Source organism: Abramis brama, assembly GCF_963993115.1.
Source record: "Abramis brama genome assembly, chromosome: 4".
Lineage (NCBI taxonomy): Eukaryota > Metazoa > Chordata > Actinopteri > Cypriniformes > Leuciscidae > Abramis > Abramis brama.
This window is the reverse complement of record NC_139966.1, coordinates 11,944,864-11,969,514: the sequence shown is the minus strand read 5'-3', so window position 1 is coordinate 11,969,514 and position 24,651 is coordinate 11,944,864. Positions and strand designations below refer to the sequence as shown.

At 39.1% G+C, this 24,651-nt stretch overlaps 1 protein-coding gene across 1 annotated transcript in view; it reads left to right on the top strand.

The window, feature by feature from the left end:
• The first annotated feature begins 401 nt into the window (after positions 1-401).
• LOC311081634 (protein NLRC3-like) overlaps positions 402-24,651 on the top strand; it is a 46,792-nt gene continuing 22,542 nt past the window's right edge. Inside the window, exons 1-6 of the mRNA XM_084112221.1 lie at positions 402-490; positions 19,422-19,706; positions 19,814-19,906; positions 20,670-22,485; positions 22,733-22,906; positions 23,010-23,183. Coding sequence (XP_083968347.1) covers positions 19,442-19,706; positions 19,814-19,906; positions 20,670-22,485; positions 22,733-22,906; positions 23,010-23,183 — 2,522 coding nt within the window. The 5' untranslated portion in view covers positions 402-490; positions 19,422-19,441. The remainder of the gene's footprint in view (positions 491-19,421; positions 19,707-19,813; positions 19,907-20,669; positions 22,486-22,732; positions 22,907-23,009; positions 23,184-24,651) is intronic.

The window sequence follows — 24,651 nt, the reverse complement described above, 5'->3', positions numbered from 1 at the left end:
CCATACTTTTCCAGACCTGGAAATTACTCAAATCAAATTCCATACTTTTCCAAACCCCGTAGAAACCCTACTCTCGCCGATCGGTTACATCCAGCCGCAGCCGATGTCCAACACACCTAACATGACACATTCACAAAATTAAAGACATGAAACGTGAAAACAAAACCCAAACCAGTCAATTTTTTTTATTATTAAATCATCTACAGTCTTCTGCAACGCCCTCCAAATCTCGTGAAGCCTGACAGTGTTGGAGAACCAAATAAGAGACACAGAGACCAGATTGCTGCTCAGTTGTTTCTCAGTTTAATACAGTTGGACAGAGGATACATGTGTCCATACATGCATTAGCCTGTTTTCTGCTTGCGTCAAAGTTGCAGGCAGGAAAACCATAGAGAGGAAGAGGAAGCGTAGACAGATCACAGAATGCAAACTCAAACAGGGTGACAGAGAGCCAAAACATATTTTACACTGGCACAAATATCACATCACGGTAAGTCTTCAGGAATTAATCTTCAGGATTATAATGATATCGAGCTCTAGGGATTCTGCTTTAGTTTAGATTAATTTACAGACTCTTTACAATCTGAAATATACAGAGGTGGAAAGTAAACATGTAAATGTTCAACACTTCTGCTCTTCTGTCGGCCAGGCGTTGATTCACAGACGATCAGCTTTAGTGAGAAGATCGATTATGACAAACAGATGTATTTTTGATGGCTACAGAAAATCTATACTCTTCAATTAAAGTGTCTGGATTGTGATATTTAAAGGAAGAAACCCGAATAAATAATATGATATATTATTTAATGTTTTTATTTCACTATGTGAAAATGCTCAATAATAATAATAATAAACTAGATTAAAAAGTTTGTTGAGACAAACTTTAAATTGGCTTGAGAAAGTTTGAATAAGAAAGTTTGAAGAAGTTTAAAGTATAGTTTGAAGTAGTTTAAATTTTGATAGATAGATAGATTTGAGCTCGTCTTCCTTTATGTGGAACGCCAGAGGAAGACTTTACCTGAAAATATCACTTTCCAAAACATCGCTATTTTTCATTTCTGCTGCTCTTGTGTAGGTTGTGTTGGTCAAATGTGTCTGTGTTCCTTCATTTGCACATTATCATAGACACGGAAAACTAGTGTCTCCGATAAAGATGATTCCTATCAGCTGTAAATCTCATCATCTTAAACACATTGTGTCTTTTAGGAGACATGTACACATGATTCTCAAAAAGATGAAGATTTGAATTTGGTGTTTAAGTTTAAGGTTGATGACTTTGACTACACTGTGCATGTAACATCAGAGACGATGAAATGCTTTGGGTGTGGGACTGTAGGGCATGTTATTCCCTCATGCCCAGAGAGAGCAGGTGAGACGCGGCTGTTAATGCAGCGGACCCGCCGCCTGTTCGGGCCGAAAGCGGAGCCTCTTTACCTGGCGAACCGCAGAGAACTGTACAGGAAGAAAACTGAGATGATAGCGATCAGGAGAATGAGCAGATAGAAAATGTAGTGAGTGAACAAAATGCACAAGATGTTTTAAAAGAGGAATTAAATGTTGGTCAAACTGCGACTAGAGTAGCTGAGTCAGTGTTGTTTAATGAGGAAGAGGTTTTGTTGAACACTGACATTTCCAAATTTAACAAATCCAGAAAATAAATCAAACACTGAACAAGTTACAAAAGTGTCAAAGACGAATCCCATGAGCTGTTCTTCTCAGTCAGATGATGGGTTGATGAACACGAAGAGTCTGAAAGTGATGTTAGTGGAGACACACAGATGGATGTGGAGAGTGCTTACTCTTTCACCAAAATTCAGTCCTTTTTACAAAGAACCAAAGGCTTGAGATCAGTTAAAGTTGATACATTTTTCCCAGATCTAAAGTTGTTCCTTGATTCAGTTAAACTATTCATGAAAAATACAGAACACCCCGGCCAACTGACCTTTACAGACCAAAAAACCTTTACAGTCTAAAAAAATATGATAAAAGTTAGCACAAATAGCTAATGATGGTTAAGTGTCTTTTGTTTTTCTTTTTCTTTGTTTGTTATCCTCTCTGTTTTGTTAAAATGCAAATTAACATTTGCTATGTGTGACATAAAGCTGGGTTCTTTAAACATCAATGGTGCCAGAGAGGATGCAAAGAGAGTTTCCCCTTATCAGTTTGTTTAAAGTTAAGAAATTAAATGTCATTTGTTTTACAAGAAACGCATAGCACCGTTGAAAATGAACCTGCGCGGAAGAAAGATTGTGATGGGGAAGTTGTTCTCAGTCATAAGAGTAGTAACAGCAGCCATATCACCCTGTAGCCTAAGACTGGTTGTCCACTGAAGCTAAGCAGGTGTGACAGGATTAGTTAAGTGATTGACAGTTGTGGTGTCCTATCAGGGGAGAGTATGGTCTTTTTAATGCGGGTTGGCTGTGTCCTGAGATACGTCACGTCTTTGCTCCGCCCCCCTCGTGCGTCATTCACTGGAATCTCAGGTATGTGTTGGTAGCGGCTGGTTTAAATCCTGTGTTAAGAACACTACTGATGTGTTGTCATCTCTTCAAATTGTAGCTTTCCATTAGCACTTTTCCATATTATTTATTCAGGTTTCTTCCTTTAAATATCAGCTCGGAGTGAGTGTCTGCTTACCCTTCAGCTAATCGGCGGTTTTGATGAATGCTGTAAACAGTAGCCTGTGGGAATTATATGTGAGGGATATCCTCTTGTGGCTTTCGTGAGGCGTGGGTCTTCTCGCTCATCCTCCGGACGGTTTTTCTCTCTCTCCCTCGGGACCGTTTCTCTGATCTTCAGCACGATCTCCCTCTCGTTTCTGCAGTGATTGCTACGTATAACCTGAGTCCATTTTGAGAACCATGGTGTTTGCGCTGTGATCGCGCCATGGGCCAGCAAACACGTCAACAGGATTTTTATCATCTACTTCCTTCCTTTTAGAGTGACAGCAAGAGTTATAATGTTAATCTGACTGTTAGTGTATGAGAATCAGTGTGTGTGTGCTGCACCAGCTCTATTTTTTTGTTATTCTTTTCTTTAGTTCAGCCTTGTGTATTTTGTTTAGATTTCTCTTATTTAAGTGTGTCGTTGTTGACCTTGATTATTGTATATGTGTAATTTGGCTGTGATATTTTCTTTATTATTTTGGGGTTTTACTAAAACTCAATTGTTTATTTTGTTTATTTATTTTGCTTATTTTGTTTTTCCCAGGAACTGAGGTGACCTGGGGCCCATTCTTCGTACGTCGCTAACTCAGTTAGCTGGATTTGATTGTTGGCGATTTGGCATGATCTTAGATTGTTTGGTTCTTCGAAGCTCATCCTGGACTTGCTGTCATAGCAACAGGTGCGCAATCTTAAACCTGCTCAGGAGCAGCTTATTTCATGTTAACATGATTAGATCCCGGCTTCATAAGCGGAGCTGATACGGGAAGTCCAGCGCAGCACTTTCTGATATATATATATATATTTATTTATTTAATAATTATTATTATTATTATTATTATTATTATTATTATTATTATATATATATATATATTTTTTTTTCTCGTGACTCGTGAGATTGTCGTTTACATTATTAATTTGTTGGAAACGCACATTTATTTTCGAGTTGTCGGAGTCGGGCTTTAACTACAGCACAAACTGTTTGCATTGCCCTAAGATTATTTGCGAGTGGCTCTTTTCCTTTCCTTTTGCTGTCTGTCGTGTCATTCGGAGTTTACCTGGCGCTTTTAGGTTTAAAAAACAGTTTTTTTTAATCCGGCAAGTGTGTTCGAAGAACCGAGTTAGCCAGATCATGATTAGCACGATGATATCATCTTGGATGTGTCATTTGATCTCGGATGTAATAAGCAACGTACGAAGAACGAGCCCCAGGCGGAAGGACCTTCTCTTGCAGTGTTGTAGTGGTGTGGTGTTGCAGTGGGTGACACTTTTGAAGTGCCTGCGTGTGTGATCCAAGTGCATGGTGACGTGTGTGTGTGAGCACTTTTGGAAAAGCCATTAAGTGGTCCTTCCGCCGGTAGACTCAGCCTGGTTGTTTGGTACAATTTTTTTTTTTTTTTTTGTCTGACCTGTGAGTTATATTTGCAGACCTTCTTTTCTTGAGACTCCTCCTACCCTTGTGGGTAGAAGACTGTGTTGGTGCTGCCGTTTCATACTGCCCTCTGATGATTTCTCTTGCTAAGTGTCATTTTTAGTAAATGTAGCGCTGGGCGCCTTTTAAAGCAGAACATATATTTTAACTATTTTTTTTTACACTAATAAAGACTGCTTATTAAATTATTTGCACTTGTGTCTCTGACCTCCCTGGCACACACGGACCTGTGTGACCTAGTGTTCATTACTGGGTTATTTAGCTATTCCCTGATTGATTCAGGGTGGCGTAGTCGACAATTATCACCATAAGCTAAATTATTTATTAAAAGCCTATACCGCTCTGTCACACAGGGCTGAGCCTGGTCAGTACTTGGAATGAGAGACCTCCTGAGAAAAACCAGGTTGCTACTGGAAGAGGTGTTAGTGAGGCCAGCAGGGGGTGCTCACCCTGTGGTCTGTGTGGGTCCTAACACCCCAGTATAGTGATGGGGACACTATACTGTCAAAGAGCACCGTCCTTCGTATGAGACGTTAAACCGAGGTACTGACTCTCTGTGGTCATTAAAAATCCCAGGATGTCCTTCGAAAAAGAGTAGGGGTGTAACCCCGGCATCCTGGCCAAATTTGCCGATTGGCCCTTATCCATCATGGCCTCCTACATACCCATATACTGATTGGCTTCATCGCTGTCTCCTCTCCACCAGTAAGCTGGTGTGTGGTGGGCATTCTGGAGCAATATGGCTGCCGTCGCATCATCCAGGTGGATGCTGCACATTGGTGGTGGTTGAGGAGATTTCCCCCTTCCATATGTGAAGCGCTTTGAGGACCCTGAAAAGCGCTATATAAATGTAACAAATTATTATTATTTATTATTATTATAACAGTGGTGGAGTTGGCATCCTGTTTTCTAGAGATTTTTTTTATCCATTTCTTGTGTTACTGAGGAAATCATTGAAGGTCACTTAACAAAATACAACCTTTAATTTTGAAAGTGTAAAAATTACTTTCATCAATGTTTATGGAGAGACCAGAGGTGGCGCTATGAGGGTTTACCTAAGGTTTCCGAGGAGGATAATGCAGAGTTGGATGCACCGATCTCTGCTGATGAACTAAATTCTGCGTTGTAGAGTCTAAAGTCCCTAAAGTTTTCTGGCCTGTGATTGTCTCTGAGAACAAGCAACAAATCTTAGCCAGTTTAAGTAAAGGACACTCACCATTGAGCTGCAGGAGAGCAATCCTTACTCTTCTCCCCAAAAAAGGGGATTTACAAGAGATCAAGAACTGGCGGTCAGTTGCTCTGCTCTGCACTGACTACCAACTTTTGTCAAAGGTGTTGGCAATGAGACTGAAAAAAGTTACGGAGCATTTTATTCATGTTGACCAGACTTATTGTATACCCAATAGGTTGATATCTGACTATCATTTTAATTTGTGATGTTTTGGACCTCTCCAGTTCATTGGGTTTTGAAATTTGCCTGATTTCAATTGATCAAGAAAAGGCCTTTGACAGAGTCGAACACCAGTATTTGTGGCAAACGTTAGATACGTTTGGGTTCAGCTCTGGCCTTATAAACATGATCCGAGTCTTGTATAGTGACATTGAGAGTATTTTAAAGATCAGCGGTGGTTTAAGTGCTCTTTTTACAGTTCATAGGGGGGTCAGACAAGGATGTTCATTATCTGGTATGCTGTACTCCTTGGCCATAGAGCCTCTTCTGCACAAATTAAGACGATCTCTTTTCGGTGTAAACCTTCCTGGATGTGAAACAGTTTTTAAATTATCTGCTTATGCTGATGATGTTGTTGTCATTGTCAAAAAACAAGAAGATATTGACACCCTTGTAGAAAATATTAATGTTTTTGGTGTATTGTCCTCTGCTAAAATTAACTGGGGGAAAAGTGAAGCTGTAACAATCAGTGATGAATTAAGTAGAAAACTTGTTTTCCCTGCCGGGTTAATTTGGAACAAGGGTGGGTTTAAATATCTTGGTGTTTATCTTGGAGATGATACTTTTGTGTGTAAAAATTGGGACAATGTTTTAGAAAAAGTTGAAGGACGTCTCAAAAGATGGAAATGGATCTTGCCACAAACCATTGATGTGTAAACTGAATTTGGTGACACTACAGTGTGTAACATTGAAGTTAATGACTAATATTTGTAGTAGCGCTTTTTGGGTTTTGCACTTTGCAGACGGTCTCACGGAGATCGATTTATATTATAAGGCTCGTTTTGAGGCAAATGAGGTTGTAGCTTGTCATCTACGGATTGGAAATAGGTGTCAATTGAGTTTTAAAAACGTTTAGATCACGATTTATTGATCTGGGAAGTTCAGATCTATGAATAACTTTACTGAACTCCTTTTAACTAAGCACTGTCCGTATTTCTTTATACTTAAGTCCAAGTTCAAAATAAAACTCTATGAACCGCTCCATTGTTAACGTACAAAGCTGTCTGAAACACGGATTAAACAGGAAGTGTTTGTCCGAACCCGCAAAAGTTTTGAAAAATAAGGTGAGACTCAAGATTTTTAGAAGTAATAATATAGAGTTGAGTGGCTCCTCACTTTTGTTGTGCAAAGTGTCAGGGGAAAATAAAGAGGATTCCCCAGTTGACAAATGCCACCTTAGCATGAAATCTGCCGCTGGTTACAGCAATGCCACCCTGACTGAAGATGCCAATGAGAACAATCACATCTGTCAAGCTGACACTGCTGTAACGGTGGATATCAATAATGAGGATCATCTTTCAGGAAGATCTCCAAGGGCTTTGAAATCAGGCCACAGAGCAAAAAAAAATCCCGGAAAAAGCTTATAAAGGCAGTGCCACAAGTCCAGGCGTGTAAAGAACTTTTACTGAAAGAGTTCTGGTTTAACAGGTTTGAGTTCTGAAGAAAACAACTCCACAGTACTTTATGAAAATGCACGTTTAAAGGAGTTTCAAAGTAACTTCTGCTCAAGACAGTTCAAGTTCAGTGGAGGAACAAGCAACACCACATCGTCATTATTCATGGTTAGTAAATACTATTTTATAAAATACTAATAGATATAGATTTAAAAGTGTCATGTATCCATTCACATTGATCTAGACTTAATAAACAGCATTGACACATTGTTTATACAGTTTTTTTTATTTTTATTGCTTAGCACTAGCCGGGCTGCCAAGTTTTGAGTTAAGCTTGATGTGAGAATTATAGAGCAGTATTTATTGTTAGAATTTTGTAATAAATTTGAATTTGAAAGCTGAGACTTTTTCATATCAAAGTAATCTGCTCTGTCTTGTATGTCAGAATCAGTGTCTTTGCTCTGTGAAATTTCACTGCGTGAGAATATGGTTGTGTAAGGTGAGTAAGTGTGAGAACAGTGTCAATAGCGTGAGTCTCGCACTGAATGTCTGAGAGTTGGCAGCACTGGCACTAGTCTAGACTTGGAATTAAACTTTTCTCCCCGAATCACAGAAGCGAACACCATGAGATGCTATGAGATCTCTTATTTTATATTAATTTGTCATTGTCGGTTATTACATATTATATATTACCTATTTCCCTGCTCTTGCAGTGCTTGCTATTGTTGTTTAATCTCATGATTGTGTGGTTTGAGGGATGTTTGTCTTCATGAGTTAGAGATGAGAGAATGTCTCCATTTCAAGGTTTTTAGCGTCACAGGACGATGTTGTGAAGCAATAATTTACCATTGTTTTTCTCTTGATAATAACACTTGTTGGAATTGTACTGGTCAGACAAAGTGTAACATCTAGATGAAGTCTGAGCATTGAAACGTACGCAACTAAGATTATTCAGTAAACTCTGCTCTTTTTTATTATCATCATTGCTTCATTTCCTGGTTCTGCTCTTCCCTGACTTTCCCAGTCAAACTCTCAGGTTGATAGAGGACATAAGGCATTTTTATACTGGCAGTTTAGGTCGAAACGGGTTGGTGGACAAATAACTCCCAAATAAGGACACACAGGTAAGTTTTACCATTTGGAGACAGAGATAACGTGAGGAGCAATACAAAATACACTTTATTATAAAATCACCAGCACCAATAAAATTCTCTCGCTCTCAGGAATCTCCCAACATGACAGGAATAATTCTCCAGGGCCTGGCTTAGTGGGAACAGCCCTTACGAAAAAGAAGTTTATTCACGTGTGCTATTAGTATACTTATTTTAAACTAAAAATAAGAAAGTTTACTTTCAGTCTACTTTTTAATGTACTTCTCAGAAATATACTTTATGTAGGCTACTTATCAGAAATATACTTCAAATTGCACTTAAGTATACTTGACTTATACTGACAGAAAAGTCCAAGTATATTTGGCCTGTATTTGAACTCAATCTTGGCTTGTAGTTGTGTTAACTCTTGAGTAGCCTATTAAATATACTTTTTTATATAGTTTTTCATATACAGTCTTATGAAACTTACACTGTTTGAAAATATTGATTAAAATATAGATATAATACAGATATGTTTCTAATTCTGTGTATCTGAATTTTTGTTTAGGCTAGTCCACTGGTAATGTATAGAAATTTACTTTAATTCTACTTTACTCTTTCCCCGCCATTGACTGAATTTTCCAGCTATCCATGTTTTCACTGTTATACGGTAGGGGGCGCTATATGACATCTTCTAGTATAGAATCTCCGGATCAAAACACAGGAGAAGAAGAAGCTGAAACAAGTGATAGAAGATTGCTCACTCAAATGTAAAATAACGTGATCATCAAACATTAACCCTCTGGGGTCTAATGTGTTTTTGGGGTCCTTGAGATGTTCTGACATGCCCTGTGCTTTTTTCAGTTGCTTATAAACATATTAATGGCAAAGGTGTAATTACACTCTATTTAGCACAAACAGGGCTACCATAATATGCGAGCAACATGAATGTACATGTTTGCATTTTTGAGAGAATAATGTTTATGCATGGTTATTGAAAAAACTAAAAACTAAAGTTTCTGAAATAAGGCCACAAAACACATACTAAATATGTGTCAATAAGACTTTTGACTAATGTCGCCTAGAGTTTTTTCTTCAAAACGATGTGAAAATCATCCTCCCTAATCATTCACATAACACAATACATTGATTTAAATTTTGCAAAACACTTTCTGTTTGGAAAGGCAATATGCAAAGTGGGCGTCAACACTCCAACACCATCATGCATATTTAGTGGTTCGCACCTGAGGAGACAATGGGGCCTGCATACTTAATGAGCCATTCATTCAGGTGTTTGACTGAGCCACAAGAAAGAATGAAAGAGCAACAGTTGGAAGCATCTCAATTTTTTTTATTTTTCCACAAATTGTGCTTGCAAAATTGGCCTATAATATCCAAGGAAAACATGTCTAGTAATTGTGCAGTTAATTCTCATACTGTATTTTCAGTTTTGGAATATTTATCCTCTCCCCAAATTTGTCACTAATAAAACACAATAAAAATTATTTAAAGAAAAGGCTTATATTTACCTTTTAATAGTTTGTTTACATCTACCTTGTAAATATTTTTTTTTTATTAAAAAGGTTACAATTACAACAACAATTCAAGTGTAATCTTTCTTTGTAAAAACTAAAGTATACATTTTATCATACATATTTCAAAGTTAAGGATTCATTACTTGAATATAGCCTAGGCTACATTGGAATAAACACTATAATATATTATTTGATTACTTTATTTTTGACAAAACATACTATATTTAACATATGAGCAAAAATTGGCAAACAAAAGCTTATTTGATGTGGCAGATATTTTACAGTAAAAATGTATAATCTATCCAAAACTAATCAACGAAATGTTGTCTTTCATATGTCTGTAACATAGGTCTTTCGTTTTTATTATAAGAAATATAAATGTTAATTTGCAATATGTTTTAATATACAAATACATTTTATTTCAACATATTTCAGTTGATTTTTACTCAGTATAGCAATACAGTTTGCTAAAAGCGAAACATTCATTCACACACAGAAACGTGACTCAAATTTAAACGTCTTTTTGCCAGTTGTGGTAAACAGCGCGCATCTCTGCCGTTCATTCATTCACACTCAGGAACGCGATTCATTTGAGAATGAAAAAAAAACTTACTACAGTATTCCATAGCTCAGGATCCGTTGTCCTCGAAATACCAGCACTTCTGAGGTACATTTTCTATTATTATTATTTCGATAGTATTATTCCTCACAGCGCCGCGAGACGGTGTAAACAAGTACAATTATCTGAATAAGCTTGATGTGTTTTCTCGAGCTGATATGGGGGCGTTCACAGGTTTGCATGGATTGCCTCAGTCATTTGCGTTTGAATAGCGCGCGCTCTCCGTGGGCGGAGTCACATTAAAAATAATTAGCTGAGATGAGAACGACTGACATCTCTCTCTTTTCATACAGATTGCATAAACTGAGAATATTTGTTTTTTATAAAAATTACTTAATTTAAAAGAAGAGAATTCAAGCTTCATGCCTGTGTGACTGTTTGACTGAGTATTCGCTGAGTTATGGTTCATTTTCGGACATGTTTCAGAATGGACTTAACTGACAGAGAGACTCCTATGGAAAATCAAAGTCAACAGAGTATTTATGAGTCTCTTTTACACTGATAAAAAAAAAAAGCGAGCAGATCACGCCGGCGTGATTGCCGACCTCAGGGGGTTAAACAGCGTTTAAATCAAAACTGCTTAATATTACCAAATGAAATGAAGCGTAACCCATGAAGAGAAAACGACTGTGAAGCTTTGGGGGTGTTGGACTCGATCTACTCCATCTGTGTTTTGATCACGTTTCTGAATCTGATCAAGGCGTAGTCTTTGACAAAAGTGTGATTTTTCTCAACTTTTTTGTTTAAAATGTTGCCTTTCTTTATGAAACTTACCAACATTCAAGTGTTGATAAAAAAGGATGCATGAAGCTTATAAAATGTTTTTAAAATTAAAGTACAGTTAAGGTATTTTTCAAGTATAAAAAATAAAATTTGAACATAGTGGTACAGACTAGGCCTACTGCAAGTGCAAAAATAATATATAAATAATAATAATAATAATAACTTTATTCTTATATAGCGCCTTTAAAGCAGATTCTCAAGGCGCTTTACATAATAGAACAAGCAATTTAAAATACAACACACAGAGAAAAAAAATAGAACAAAGATAAAATAAAATAAAAAGTCAAGTAAAAGCTAACCTAAAAAAATGCATTTTTAAATGAGATTTGAAATTACTTAGAGACTGTGCATCTCTGATATTTGGAGGGAGTGCATTCCAAAGCCTAGGAGCGCAGTATGAGAAAGCCCTGTCCCCTACAGTACGCAACCGAGTCTGTGGGATTGCCAATAGACCAGCTTGTGAGGAGCGTAAATGATGCTTGGGTGTGTATAAAGTTAAAAGCGCAGACAGATACTGAGGTGCCAGACCATGCAGTGCCTTATATGTGAGCATAAGGATTTTAAAATCAACCCGGAACCTGACTGGGAGCCAGTGCAAAGACTTTAAAATCGGTGTAATATGCTCATTTCTCCTGATTCCAGTCAAGATCCTAGCAGCAGAATTTTGTACACATTGTAATTTAAGTGTGGTTTTAGGAACCCCAGCAAGAAGTGCATTGCAATAGTCAATGCAAGAAAAAACAAAGGTATTAATAAGCCTTTCAGTCACCGAGAGGGATAACATAGAGCGGAGTCTAGCAATATTTCTGAGATGAAAAAAGGAGTTCTTAACAATGTACCGCACATGAGAGTCAAAGGACAGACTAGAATCGAATATAACTACCAAGTTTTTTAGTTTAGTCTGTGCCTCCAAATCAGAGCCATTGTCAGGGACCAAGGCAGTGAGGCAAGAGGACACAGGAGACTATTTTTCAAAAAAGGAGGGTTTATTACCCAAAATATTGAAAAAGTTACATAAGGACCAAATTTAATAACTAGGCCTTAAAAAGAGGTCAACAAAAAAGTAACTGAACATAGGCTCAAATACATAGACTCATAACACAAGGTTAACTGAACAAAAAACTGACCTGCCACAAAGACACAGAATGGAGCTTATATAACGGCTTGACAACCAAATAACATAGAAGGGGTAAACAAACTAACACTTGAAAACTCAAGAGCTAACTAAGGACAAAATCCCCCCTGGCACATGGTGAGACATGGTATGGCCTAATGAGCTGGCTCCCGAATATAGGTCTCCTCAGCCCTTAGCCACTCCTTTCGCCCAACCAGGAAGGGACCGCCCCCAACAGGTCCAGGTAACTCAACACAAAGAAACATGTGATTAGTGCACTCCCTGTAAATCAATGTAAAGGTAAAGCAAAATAAACCAAATCAAAAAACTGTATTGTGTTTGTTATTTAGATATCATAGTTTAGATGACTGTAAATAAAAATTAGTGCAACAAACTAAAGAAATGAAATAAAACGGTAATCAAATGTTTAGAACTGAGGTGATGTTACCCTGTGTGGCCTTAGCCATCACAGCCATCTATGTTTAAAATTATTGATCCAGCTTTACGAAGCTGATGAGGGGTGCCAATAAGCAAGACCTCAGTCTTATCACTATTGAGACACAAGAAATTTTGGGACATCCATGTTTTTATCTCAGAAATACAATGTGTTAAAAAAGGAACATCCAGATTTTGACCAGGCTTAGAGTGAATATAAATCTGAGTGTAATTTGCATAAAAGTGATAATTAAGCCCAAGTGATCTTAGTAGCAGTCCGAGTGGAAATATGTAAATGCTAAAAAGTAAGGGGCCTAGAATTGAACCTTGAGGAACACCCGTACAGACAAAGACGGGGAACCACTCAGACCGGGAACCACTCATGCAGACAAACTGTTGACGATCAGAGAGGTAAGATCTAAACCAGGTTAAAACAGTCTCAGAAACACCAAAGACAGTTTCCAGACGGTTTAGTAAAAGATTGTGATTGATGGTATCAAAAGCGGCACTAAGATCTAGAAGGATAAGAATAGAAAGAGAACCAGAATCTGAGGCTATTAACAGATCATTGGTGACCTTGACCAAGGCGGTCTCAGTACTATGAAATTTTCGAAAACCAGACTGAAGGGGCTCAAAAAGATTATTTACTGTGAGATGACTGTGTAGCTGCAAAGCCACAACACGTTCCAAAATTTTTGCCAGAAATGGAAGATTTGATATAGGGCGATAATTATTTAAGTTATCCAAATCTGCATCATGCTTCTTCGAAACAGGCGTTACAGCAGCAGTTTTCAATGCTGCTGGGACAACACCAGTACGCAAAGATTCATTAACAATGCCAAGAACAGCTGGGTCAAAACATGATTTAAACAAGCTTGTAGGGAGGGGATCAAGTAAGCAAGTAGTAACTTTCATACATGATACCACCCTAGTGAGCAGCTCAGAGTCAACTTTAGAAAAGGTAGTAAAGGATGTGCCAGATAAACTAGGCAAGCATAGTACAGAAGAGGAAACAGGTATAGCATGAATAATTTGATAAACATTGTCAATTTTAGAGCTATAAAAATGAAGACAATTATTACACACCTGATTTGAGACAGGCAGAGAGGTACCAACATTAACTGTGAGAAGTCTGATTATAGTATGAAAGAGATGCCTTGGATTACTTTGATTATTATCTGTTATCTGAGAAAAATAAACAGATCTGGCAGACTCAATTGCAGATCTATATTCCCCCAGGTGATCTTTCCAAGCTTGATAAAATACATTCAGGCCTGAGTCACGCCACTTGCACTCCAATTTACGGCAAGCTGCTTTCCTAAAGCGCAGGTTATCATTATACCAAGGGGCAGAACGAGTAAAAGAGACTCTGCGTGACTTCAAGAACAGTATTCAAGTGTAAAATATTTTCTTCCAGAGGAGCTGACGGAAGACCACTAAGAGAGGAAACAACAGAGTCTGCAAAATCTGACGGATTAATTGATTTCCATTTACGGATATTAACAGAGTGTGAGGAAGACATAGAAGGAAGAGGCAGTTCCAGATTAAAAAAGACTGCCAGATGATCAGAGAGACCAATATCAATTGAACACTGCTGTGATATAATTGCTTCATTTGCAATCACAAGGTCTAATGTATTGTCACGGGGTGACTAAAAGCCGGAACTTTTCTTTTGTTGTTCCCCCTTCCCCCCGGACGTCTTTCCGGAAACCCCGAGTCTGATTCCGGTGGCTAGTGCGCATGAGCTCGAGACAGCTCATGTTGATGATGAGAGATTGGCCGCACCTGTGGGAGCGAACAAAGACGCGACTGATATGCGAGAGAAGGATATAAAAGCAGCGTTCTACAGGAGTGTGGCATGTAAGCTGTGACGTTGATACCTTGTGGCGTGAGCTTTTCCTGAGAAAAATCGACAAGTGCAGTGTTGAGAGGACGTGCTCAGTACATCTGGCCAGCTTCTTCCAGTGAATCCGTGCATGTGGTGATGAATTATCAGCCGTGGAGTTGAGGAGGGAAGGATTATACATCGGAGCTACCACTAGAAAGATAAGTGTTCCACTTTGTGGTGTGAGAAACAAGGCGACAGTAGAGGAACATCTTTGACTGTATCAGGAATAAAGCTGTGTTGTTTCACTAGATGTCCGCCATCGACCGGCATGGAAATAACTCGCTGGACTTGAGCATTGTTCTAGTTTTGGGGAATTGGAGTGTTACTGCGGTGTCTACTGAACTTTGCACGATTAATGAGAGTGATATTGCGGTGATTGCACGTGTGGGGCGGAGTACAGTGTTTGCAGCGAGGGAAAAAGTGCAACAACGACGTGTCGACGGACGGAGGATCCAAGCATCTAAGTTGAATGCAACTACAGCTGAACGCCCATTGTGAGTACTCTCTCTTGAAGTTATACTGAACGTTCTGAATGTCTTCTCTCTTCATGCTGTTGCATTGATATCTATATGCTGAGTCACCACAGTCTAAAGCGCTGTCTTCTATGCTGAGCCACCACAGCTGAACGCCCATTGTGAGTACTCTCTCTTGAAGCTACACGGAACGTTCTGAATGTCTCTTCTCCGTATGCTGTTGCATTGATATCTATATGCCGAGTCACTACAGTCTAAAGCGCTGTCTTCTATGCTGAGCCACCACAGCTGAACGCCCATTGTGAGTACTCTCTCTTGAAGCTACACTGAACGTTCCGAATGTCTTCTCTCTTCATGCTGTTGCATTTATCTATATGCTGAGTCACTACAGTCTAAAGCGCTGTCTTCTATGCTGAGCCACCACAGCTGAACGCCCATTGTGAGTACTCTCTCTTGAAGCTACACTGAACGTTCCGAATGTCTTCTCTCTTCATGCTGTTGCATTGATATCTATATGCTGAGTCACCACAGTCTAAAGCGCTGTCTTCTATGCTGAGCCACCACAGCTGAACGCCCATTGTGAGTACTCTCTTGAAGTTACACTGAACGTTCTGAATGTCTTCTCTCTTCATGCTGTTGCATTGATATCTATATGCTGAGTCACCACAGTCTAAAGCGCTGTCTTCTATGCTGAGCCACCACAGCTGAACGCCCATTGTGAGTACTCTCTCTTGAAGCTACACGGAACGTTCTGAATGTCTCCTCTCCGTATGCTGTTGCATTGATATCTATATGCTGAGTCACTACAGTCTAAAGTGCTGTCTTCTATGCTGAGTCATTACAGCTGAACGCCCATTGTGAGTACTCTCTCTTGAAGTTATACTGAACGTTCTGAATGTCTCCTCTCCGTATGCTGTTGCATTGATATCTATATGCTGAGTCACTACAGTCTAAAGCGCTGTCTTCTATGCTGAGCCACCACAGCTGAACGCCTATTGTGAGTACCCTCTCTTGAAGTTAAATTGAACGTTCCGAATGTTTCCTCTCGTTATGCTGTTGCATTGATGCCTATATGCTGAGCCACTACAGTCTAAAGTACTGTCTTCTATGCTGAGTCATTACAGCTGAACGCCCATTGTGAGTACTCTCTTTTGAAGATATACTGAACGTTCTGAATGTCTCCTCTCCGTATGCCGTTGCATTGATGCCTATATGCTGAGTCACTGCAGTCTACAGTGCTGTCTTCTATGCTGAGTCAATACGGCTGAACGCCCATTGTGAGTACTCTCTCTTGAAGTTACACTGAACGTTCTGAATGTTTCCTCTCTTCATGCTGTCGCATTGATACCTATATGCCGAGCCACAGTCTAAAGCGCTGTCTTCTATGCTGAGCCACCACAGCTGAACGCCCATTGTGAGTACTCTCTCTTGAAGTTACACTGAACGTTCTGAATGTCTCCTCTCTTCAGGCTGTTGCATTGATACCTATATGCTGAGCCACAGTCTAAAGCACTGACTTCTATGCTGAGCCACCACAGCTGAACGTCCATTTTGTTACAGCTGAACGCCCATTGTGAGTACTCTCTCTTGAAGTTATCCCGAACAGCCTGAAGGTCCTTCTTCGTAAGCTGTATGCTTTGAAGCCGCTACCTCCAAGAGCCTTGTCCCCTACGTCGAAGCACCCCCATTGACGGCTTGACCTGACTACTCGAACTACGATCTCTGCCTACCTGGAGCGGTGACCCGAGTCGATTCAGATCTTTAGAGGTCAGAGTGGCGGCTCCACGCAGTCTTCGAAGAGGTGTACAGCCCAAGTACAGAGCCCGAGGCCGTTCCGGTGGTGCATTGATCCTGAAACACAAAAGCCGAAGAATAGAGGATATAGCTACTTACCCACATTGACGCTGTCCCGAGCCTCCTGTAGTGCCGTTTCTGCCCAAGTCGACGATCCTTCCCGGCCGTGGTCCAGGCTGACCCTGTGGAACAGATGCTCAACGTTAGTGCATTTACTCTCATTCAACTGCTGCTGTGGAATTAGTGCTGCCGCTTTCCTGTTCTTCCCTTGCTGGTTCCGGCCCGTCCTCGGAAGAATTCCCGTCTCCTGAAGTGGTGCTTAGCTTGGCTGGCAGAATCCTGATCCTGTGAAGTAGAAAACAACGGTAAATAGTACCTCCATCGAGTCCCCTGTACCCACCCTTTTGTAAGAGACGGAACGGCCACAAGGGGTGAGGACCTGCGCCACTGTGTTCGAGAGCTTTTCCCCCAGTGCCATACTCGCCCACCAACGGACCTGACCTGGGCGTCCAGATACTTACCATCCGTCCACATTCGGAGCAGCTTCTAATTTTAGAATCATTCAAATAATAAAAGTCTTTTAAATTGTTACTCTGTTGTCTGTCGTCTCTGGGCTGTGGGGTAGCTCCTCGGAAGGGCACTGCCAAGGGGTTAACGGGGAGGTCGGTTGGCGCGGTGCCACCATACTCCCGACCTGTGACAGTATGACCTTTGTTATGTGTAGGGCCGCTAATAAACTGTTTAAGACTAAAACAGTCCAATAAAAATAGGAAGTCCTTTGCCATCACACAGTCATTTTTGTCAGTGTGTATGTTGAAGTCCCCTAGAATGAGGATTCTCTCAAATTTATAACACAACATTGACAACAAGTCAGCAAACTCAGTCATAAAAGCTTAATTTGCCTTTGGTGGTCGATAGACAGTAGCAATGGTAATTGCCTTTGGAGCAGAAATATTCAAAATAAGGCATTCAAATGAGGAGAACTGTGGTACACACACAGCGCTGATGTTAGATTGCAGATTATGAACCACAATAATTCCCCCACCTCGACCAGTAAGTCGCGGGAGATCAAACAGTCCATACTCCTCAGGAGTGATCTGGTTGAAGAGGAGACCGTCATTTTGTTTATGCCATGTTTCAGTTAACTATAAGTAGTAAACTATTAAATAGTAAACTATAAGTATAATGTTAAGTTCACTTAAAGAAAACTTGCAGTATAAAACTACTAAACTAGTAGTTTACTGAGAGTACACTAAAAGAGCAAAAATAATATATAATTAGTAAACTACAAGTATAATGTTAAGTTCACTTAAAGAAAACTTGTAGTATAAAACTACTAAACTAGTAGTTTACTGAAAGTATACTTCAAAGTGTACTTACATAAATTAAAAATTTGCTACAAGTATTAAAATAGTAAACTACTACTATACCCATAAGTTCACTTGCAGTACAATAGAGAAACTTGTGTGCACTTGAAGTTTAATACTGTTACACTTATAGTACACTTAAACATATACTTTTATATACTAAAAGTGGGCCAATTTAGTCCCAAGCGGTATTAAAATAGTACACTTACAAGTTTACTACAAGTACATATTGACATTAGTATACTTACTGCATAATGTATACTTAAAAATATACTTGAACATTACTTAAGTATACTTCATAAAATGAACTTGAAGTATACTTCTTTTTCGTAAGGGAGGGCAGGCCGGCTGCAACTCAGGAGGTCGTCCAAACCCACCTCAAGTCACCACAAATCAGACTCCACGCCCCCACACTATATGGAAGTTTTGTCAACACACTCAGCTCCCTCTGCAGCAAAGGCAGATAGTCAGTGCCTACGTGGCACCAGAATAACAAGACAGGATGAAGGGAAATAAACGCTAATAAAAATACATTCTGCAAAATAGACCAAAACCACATCAACAGAAAAATAAACACAAAACAGAATTAATTAACAACACAAGAAACCCACTGTTAGAAAAAGAAACCAAAATCACACTCAAAAAAAGAAATACTGAAAACAACCCAGCGCAAACAAAAAGAAACAAACTGAACTATACTAACTAAACAAATAAAAATAAAACTGGTAGGCAGCCTGGTGGACACAATGCTTGTATGCTAGCAGTCCAAGCGACCCGCCAAAATATCCAAGCTCTAAACCAGCAGCACAGATGCATGTGTGCAAAACAAACAAAACAAAGAAAATGTTGCCAGCCGCAACCCGCCAGAATAACCAAGCGGAAACGAGAATGCCAGGAAGGGAAGAACCCAGACTTACGAGGACCTATACACCCGTAAAAATAAGGGCCCTTTCATCCACATAAGCCAAAAATACATTTTCTGGCTTTTCTCAGTCTAGAAAGCTCCAAATTCAAAAATAATTTCACATTTCTTCTACATAAATGACCCATTTTAAATACACATTCATCTTTCCAGAGGTGAAGTATCCCTTTAAATATTGCGGCCACTTCCACCTCATTGGTCTGCCAAAGCCACACTTAACCAGGGCCAATAGGAGGGCAACATCACCTATCCTGCCACATAAAGGATGATAGTGTTGATGATTTTCCTTGGATATGAGTGAGTGAGAGTGATTAGCTGCTGAGAAATAAGATTATAGGACCCCTTTAACAGATGAGTTTGGATGAAAGTCCTGATCCGATCACAGCTTCATTTCATAATCCAAATAACATTTAAGCGCTTATGTCAACATGTTAAGAGTGAAACTTCTTTTTATCTTGCAGCTGTGAATCTGTGAAGGGCGATGGCATCTGTTAAAGTTGAAGATCTGCTTGAGAAATCACTGAGTGATCTGGACGAAGCTGAATGGAAGAAGTTTAAGTGGCACTTAAAGAAGGATCATGAATGTATAAAAAAGTCTGATATGAAGAATGCAGATATCTTAGACACAGTGGATACGATGGTATCATGTTTTGGGCCAGAAGAAGCTGTGAAGAACATGGTGAAGATCCTGAAGAAGATGAACCAGAACAATCTGGCTGAGCAGCTGGAGAACAATCACAAGCAAAGTAACATTTAGTTCACTCTGACTGTAATGTGATTGATTGTTTACCAATGTAAAGATTTGACTTAAACTTTGCTCTACTGATGTGTTTGTGTGACTTATGTTTCCCAGTGAGTGATCCTCTCTCTCTCACACACTCAGGTCAGGCTGAAGGCAATATGAAGACGTCTGCAGCTGTTGGAGCTCATTCAGAAGAGATCAGGGGTAAATAATCCCTGTCTGTACATGGAAAAAAGTGAAAATATAACCGCAAGCAACAATTACAGGGCCAAGAAGAACAGCAGCAGATCTTATACAAGTACATTTATTATAACAGACTGTCCATTCATTTTTTACGAATGGTTAAATGGTTTACAAGAGTCTTAAACCCTGAATTAAAACTTCTACAAGCAACTTCTAAATACGCAGGGTCATTGCAATAACCCCAACCTAACTCTAATACAGTCTCATGTCTTGTTTGGTGTGCTAGATGTCAATGGTTTGATCAAAAATCGTGTAATAATTTTGGTCAGTGTGGCCTTAAAGGAATAGTTTACTTAAAAAGGAAAATTCTGTCATTTACTCACCCTCAAGTGGTTTCAAACCTGTATGCATTTCTTTCTTCTGCTGAACACAAAGGAAAATATTTTGGAGAATGTTAGTAACCAAACAGTTGATGACCCAAACTCATTGACTTCTATAGTAGAAAAAAAATAATACGTTCATACAGGTTTGAAACAACTTGAGGGTGAGAACTATTCCTTTAAGTTGATCTGAGTCCAATTGTGACAATCCGATAAATCCAATTCCAATTGCTTCAAGTTTAAATCAAGGCATTTCTATGTTGCAACTTCAGCATAATCAGTGTAAGATGTGCATGTAAACACTATTGCAGTAAGAGTGTGATTCATTTGAATATAGTAGAAGCAGGAATTTATGAAAAACACAATCACTTACTTTTTGCTGTCTTTTCCCCTCTTTCTTAAAGGCTCAACTGCAGACAATAGAGAAGCTACTCTTCATGATTACACAGAGACCAGCCGTAGACTGAAGGACAAATTAAAACAGGACTACGAGCAGATATTGGTTGGTAATTCAGAGACGGGTCATAAGGAATACCTGAGCGATGTCTACACTGATTTATATGTGGTGGGGAATGAGACTGGAGGAAGAGTGAACGACCATGAGGTGATACAGATCGAATCAAATCACAACCAACCGACTGCCAAGGAGAAGCCAATCATGTGTAATGACTTGTTTAAAGTCCAGTGTGACACGGGTCGACGAAACAGAAAAGTGCTGACAACGGGAATCGCAGGAGTTGGAAAAACTGTCTCTGTCAATAAATTCATCTTTGACTGGGCTAAAGGAACAGAAAATCAGGATATTGTCTTTATATTTCCACTTCCATTCCGTAGATTGAATTCGATTAAAGAAGAGTACAGTCTCATGGGACTGCTAAACAAATATGTCTTTAATGGTACTGAAGAATTGCCCTCTCTTCCTCAAGGTGATGGTAAAGTTATGTTCATCTTTGATGGGCTGGATGAATGTCGCTTTACTTTGAGCTTTAAAGAAGATGACACATTTATAAATGTAAATGAAAAAACAACAGTGAGTAAGATAATAATAAACCTTATCAAGAAACATCTGGTTCCCTCTGCGCTCATCTGGATCACATCCAGACCAGCAGCAGCCAGTCTGATCCCCCGAAACTACATTGATCAAGTGACAGAGATGCGAGGATTTAATGATGAGCAGAAAGAGCAATACTTCATCAAAAACAGCAGTCCTGAGGTTGCTGGAAACCTCATCAGTCACATCAAGAAATCCAGGAGTCTGTACATCATGTGCCATATTCCTGTCTTCTGCTGGATCTCTCTTATTGTTCTTCAGCCTCTACTGGCTCAAGAGAGCAATGACAAAACTCCCACAACTCTCACAGGGATGTACACCAGCTTCTTAATTTCTCAGAAGAAACGGATGGAAGAAAAATACTGTGATGACTCTGAACCTAATTCCAATGCTGTGTCCTTTGATCAGATTATTCTGAAGCTTGGGAAACTGGCCTTTCAACAGCTGGAGAAAGGAAACCTGATTTTCTACAAAGAAGATCTTGAGGAATGTGGACTAGATGTCAGAAAAGGGTCGTTGTACTCTGGGTTATGCACTCGAATGTTTCAGGAGGAAAAGGTTTCAGCAATAAAAGTTTACAGCTTCATACATCTCAGCGTACAGGAATTCCTTGCTGCTCTTTATGTGTTTATGATGAGCAAAGACAAGAAAACAAACTCATTTCTTCAATCCTGGAGAGAAAATCTGGTATGGAAACTGTCCAAAAAGCCACTGTTTCAGCTTCATAAGGCTGCAGTCAACAAGGCTTTACAGAGTGAGAACGGACACCTGGATCTTTTCCTTCGGTTCCTCCTGGGTCTCTCACTGGAGTCCAATCAGAGTGACCTGAAGGGACTACTGCCAGGACTGGAACTGAAAACACAGAATGTTAAAGACATTGTTGACTATATCAAACAGACAATAGAGACAGAGAAATCAGTGGAAAGAACCATCAATCTCTTCCACTGTCTGAGTGAACTGAAAGATGACTTTGTAGAGGACATCCAGAAGAATCTGACCTCAGGAAAACTTTCAGCACAGAATCTCTCCACTGCTCAATGGTCTGGTCTGGTGTTTGTGCTCCAGATGTCAGAAGAGACTCAAGAGATGTTTGAACTGCAGAAATACAGAAGATCTGATGAAGCACTGGTGAGACTGCTGCCGGTGATCAGAAACACCAGAAGAGCACTGTAAGAGTTTGTATACACCGTTAGTCTTTTGTAATTGCCTTCATTTTAAATGGGTGACTTGCTGGCCTAGACAGTTCAGAAAAAATAATAAAAGTAATGTGTGTGAAAATAAATGCTGGTTTGATGTTTTATGAAGAGATAATTGTTTTAGCTTTGCTTAATTCACTACAGTTAAAGGTTTTTTCAAGATCCAGATTATAAACGCTAATAAGCATTACTACTGCTCTTTGTTTTGTTCTCTACACAGGCTACACAGCTGTAATCTCACAGCTCAGTCCTGTGAGAGTTTATCATCAGCTCTACAATCCTCAAACTCCTTTCTGAGAGAGCTGGACCTGAGTAACAATGACCTGCAGGATTCTGGAGTGAAGCTTCTTTCTGATGGACTGAATAGTCCAAACTGTCAGCTGGAGATTCTGAGGTTTGAGTTAAATACTTTATTTTTATAGCAATGAGTTAGTTGTTAAATATCCCACTGCTAAAATTTATTCTGTATGCAATTACATTGTGTTTTTCTTCTTCAGATTTCTCACTTGTAATCTCACTGCTCAGTGTTGTGAGAGTTTTTCTTCAGCACTACAATCCTCAAACTCCTTTCTGAGAGAGCTGGACCTGAGTAACAATGACCTGCAGGATTATGGAGTGAAGCTTCTTTCTGATGGACTGAAGAGTCCAAACTGTCAGCTGGAGATACTGAAGTGAATGTTTTAAAATAATGAACTATGCTACAGTTGGTACTCAACCAGAATAATAATAGCGGCGGTAAAATTTGTGGTGTGTATTTGCTGCCTTTTAGGCGCTACAATCAGTTAATTGTTTAGTGTCAATTTATTCTCTCTATTGCGTCTCTCTATCTGCCGTGGTTCGTTAAGAACTGGTAGCAGATAATTTCAAGTGAAACATAGTTAAAACGAATTCATAATCCTCAATACTGAAATATCAGTACAAATTTAGAACTGAAACAAATGTAGGCTTCTATTATTGCAGCAAATTTAAGCAAAGCAGGCTAAATGTTAACATTGTGTGCCCAGTTTTTCTATAGGCTAATTTAGAAAGGCTATGCATGTCAAGGTTATGTGTCTTATACTTAGTGTTATTTTAATTTGTTAGTAGGCCTAGATTTATGAACTGAAACATAACAGTGAAATAAATTAAACTAAATGATCGTAAAATTAAAACATTGTCAGGACTTGCTAACCGATATAAGTCGGCAGCATTTGTGTTTTAGCATTCATTAAGAATTAAATAGGCGAACAGTATAGGTTGTTATGATTAGCATAATTTTCTTTAATAAATAATGAAAACATTTCAACATAAAACATTGCAATAGAAAAATGTCACATCAATGAGGCTTTGCGTAAGCATAAGACATTAGGCTCATGCTCATAAAACAGAGGTCAGACGAAAGCTGTGTGGTCAATGCTTTAACATGTGCGTCACGGTGCTTCAAGTGTTCTGAGTTCAAATCTCAGCTCTACTATCCTCAAATTTTTTTGTAGTTTAATAGGCTTTTTGTCAAAAATAAAACTGAAATGTTCATTTATTGATTCGGAAAAAAATTCGGAGCTTTGTTATTCATTGTGTCATTTTTATTAATAGGCGTTTAGATGATAACATTGTAGCCTACATGCTGTTAACCGATGTTGGCCAACAGCGTTTATGTTTTACCCTCCTTGATGCTTAAATAGGTAACATATTATTAAAGTCAAGCGTTTTGTTTAATTACTAATGGCACATTACTACATGAATTTGCTACATTCCAGCAGAGCCTCTGTTGCGCTGCACAGACAACAAAACCCGAAGGTGCTGTTGAAGGAGATTATCAGTTAATAATCTGCTAAATTATTGTTTTTTGAATCATTCAAAAAATTGAGATGACTGACAGTGAAACCCGGCCATAGCAATGAAAATTGCGAGCGCCAGGTCTCTATTGAAATTAAATGTTTCAGGGTAGAAACACATCATACATCTGAAAATACTGTATATTTCACTGCGTGTCATCCACACCAATTACAAAAAAAAACAGTATCAAATTATTTAGCCTTTGTTGCTTCAAAGAAAAATAATACCTTGTTGAATTCACCTTAGGCTACAATAAATCGAGGTTGATCGCGTTTAGTTTAGTTGGCATGAACGCATTTCATCAACAGTTCATGTTTAGATAAT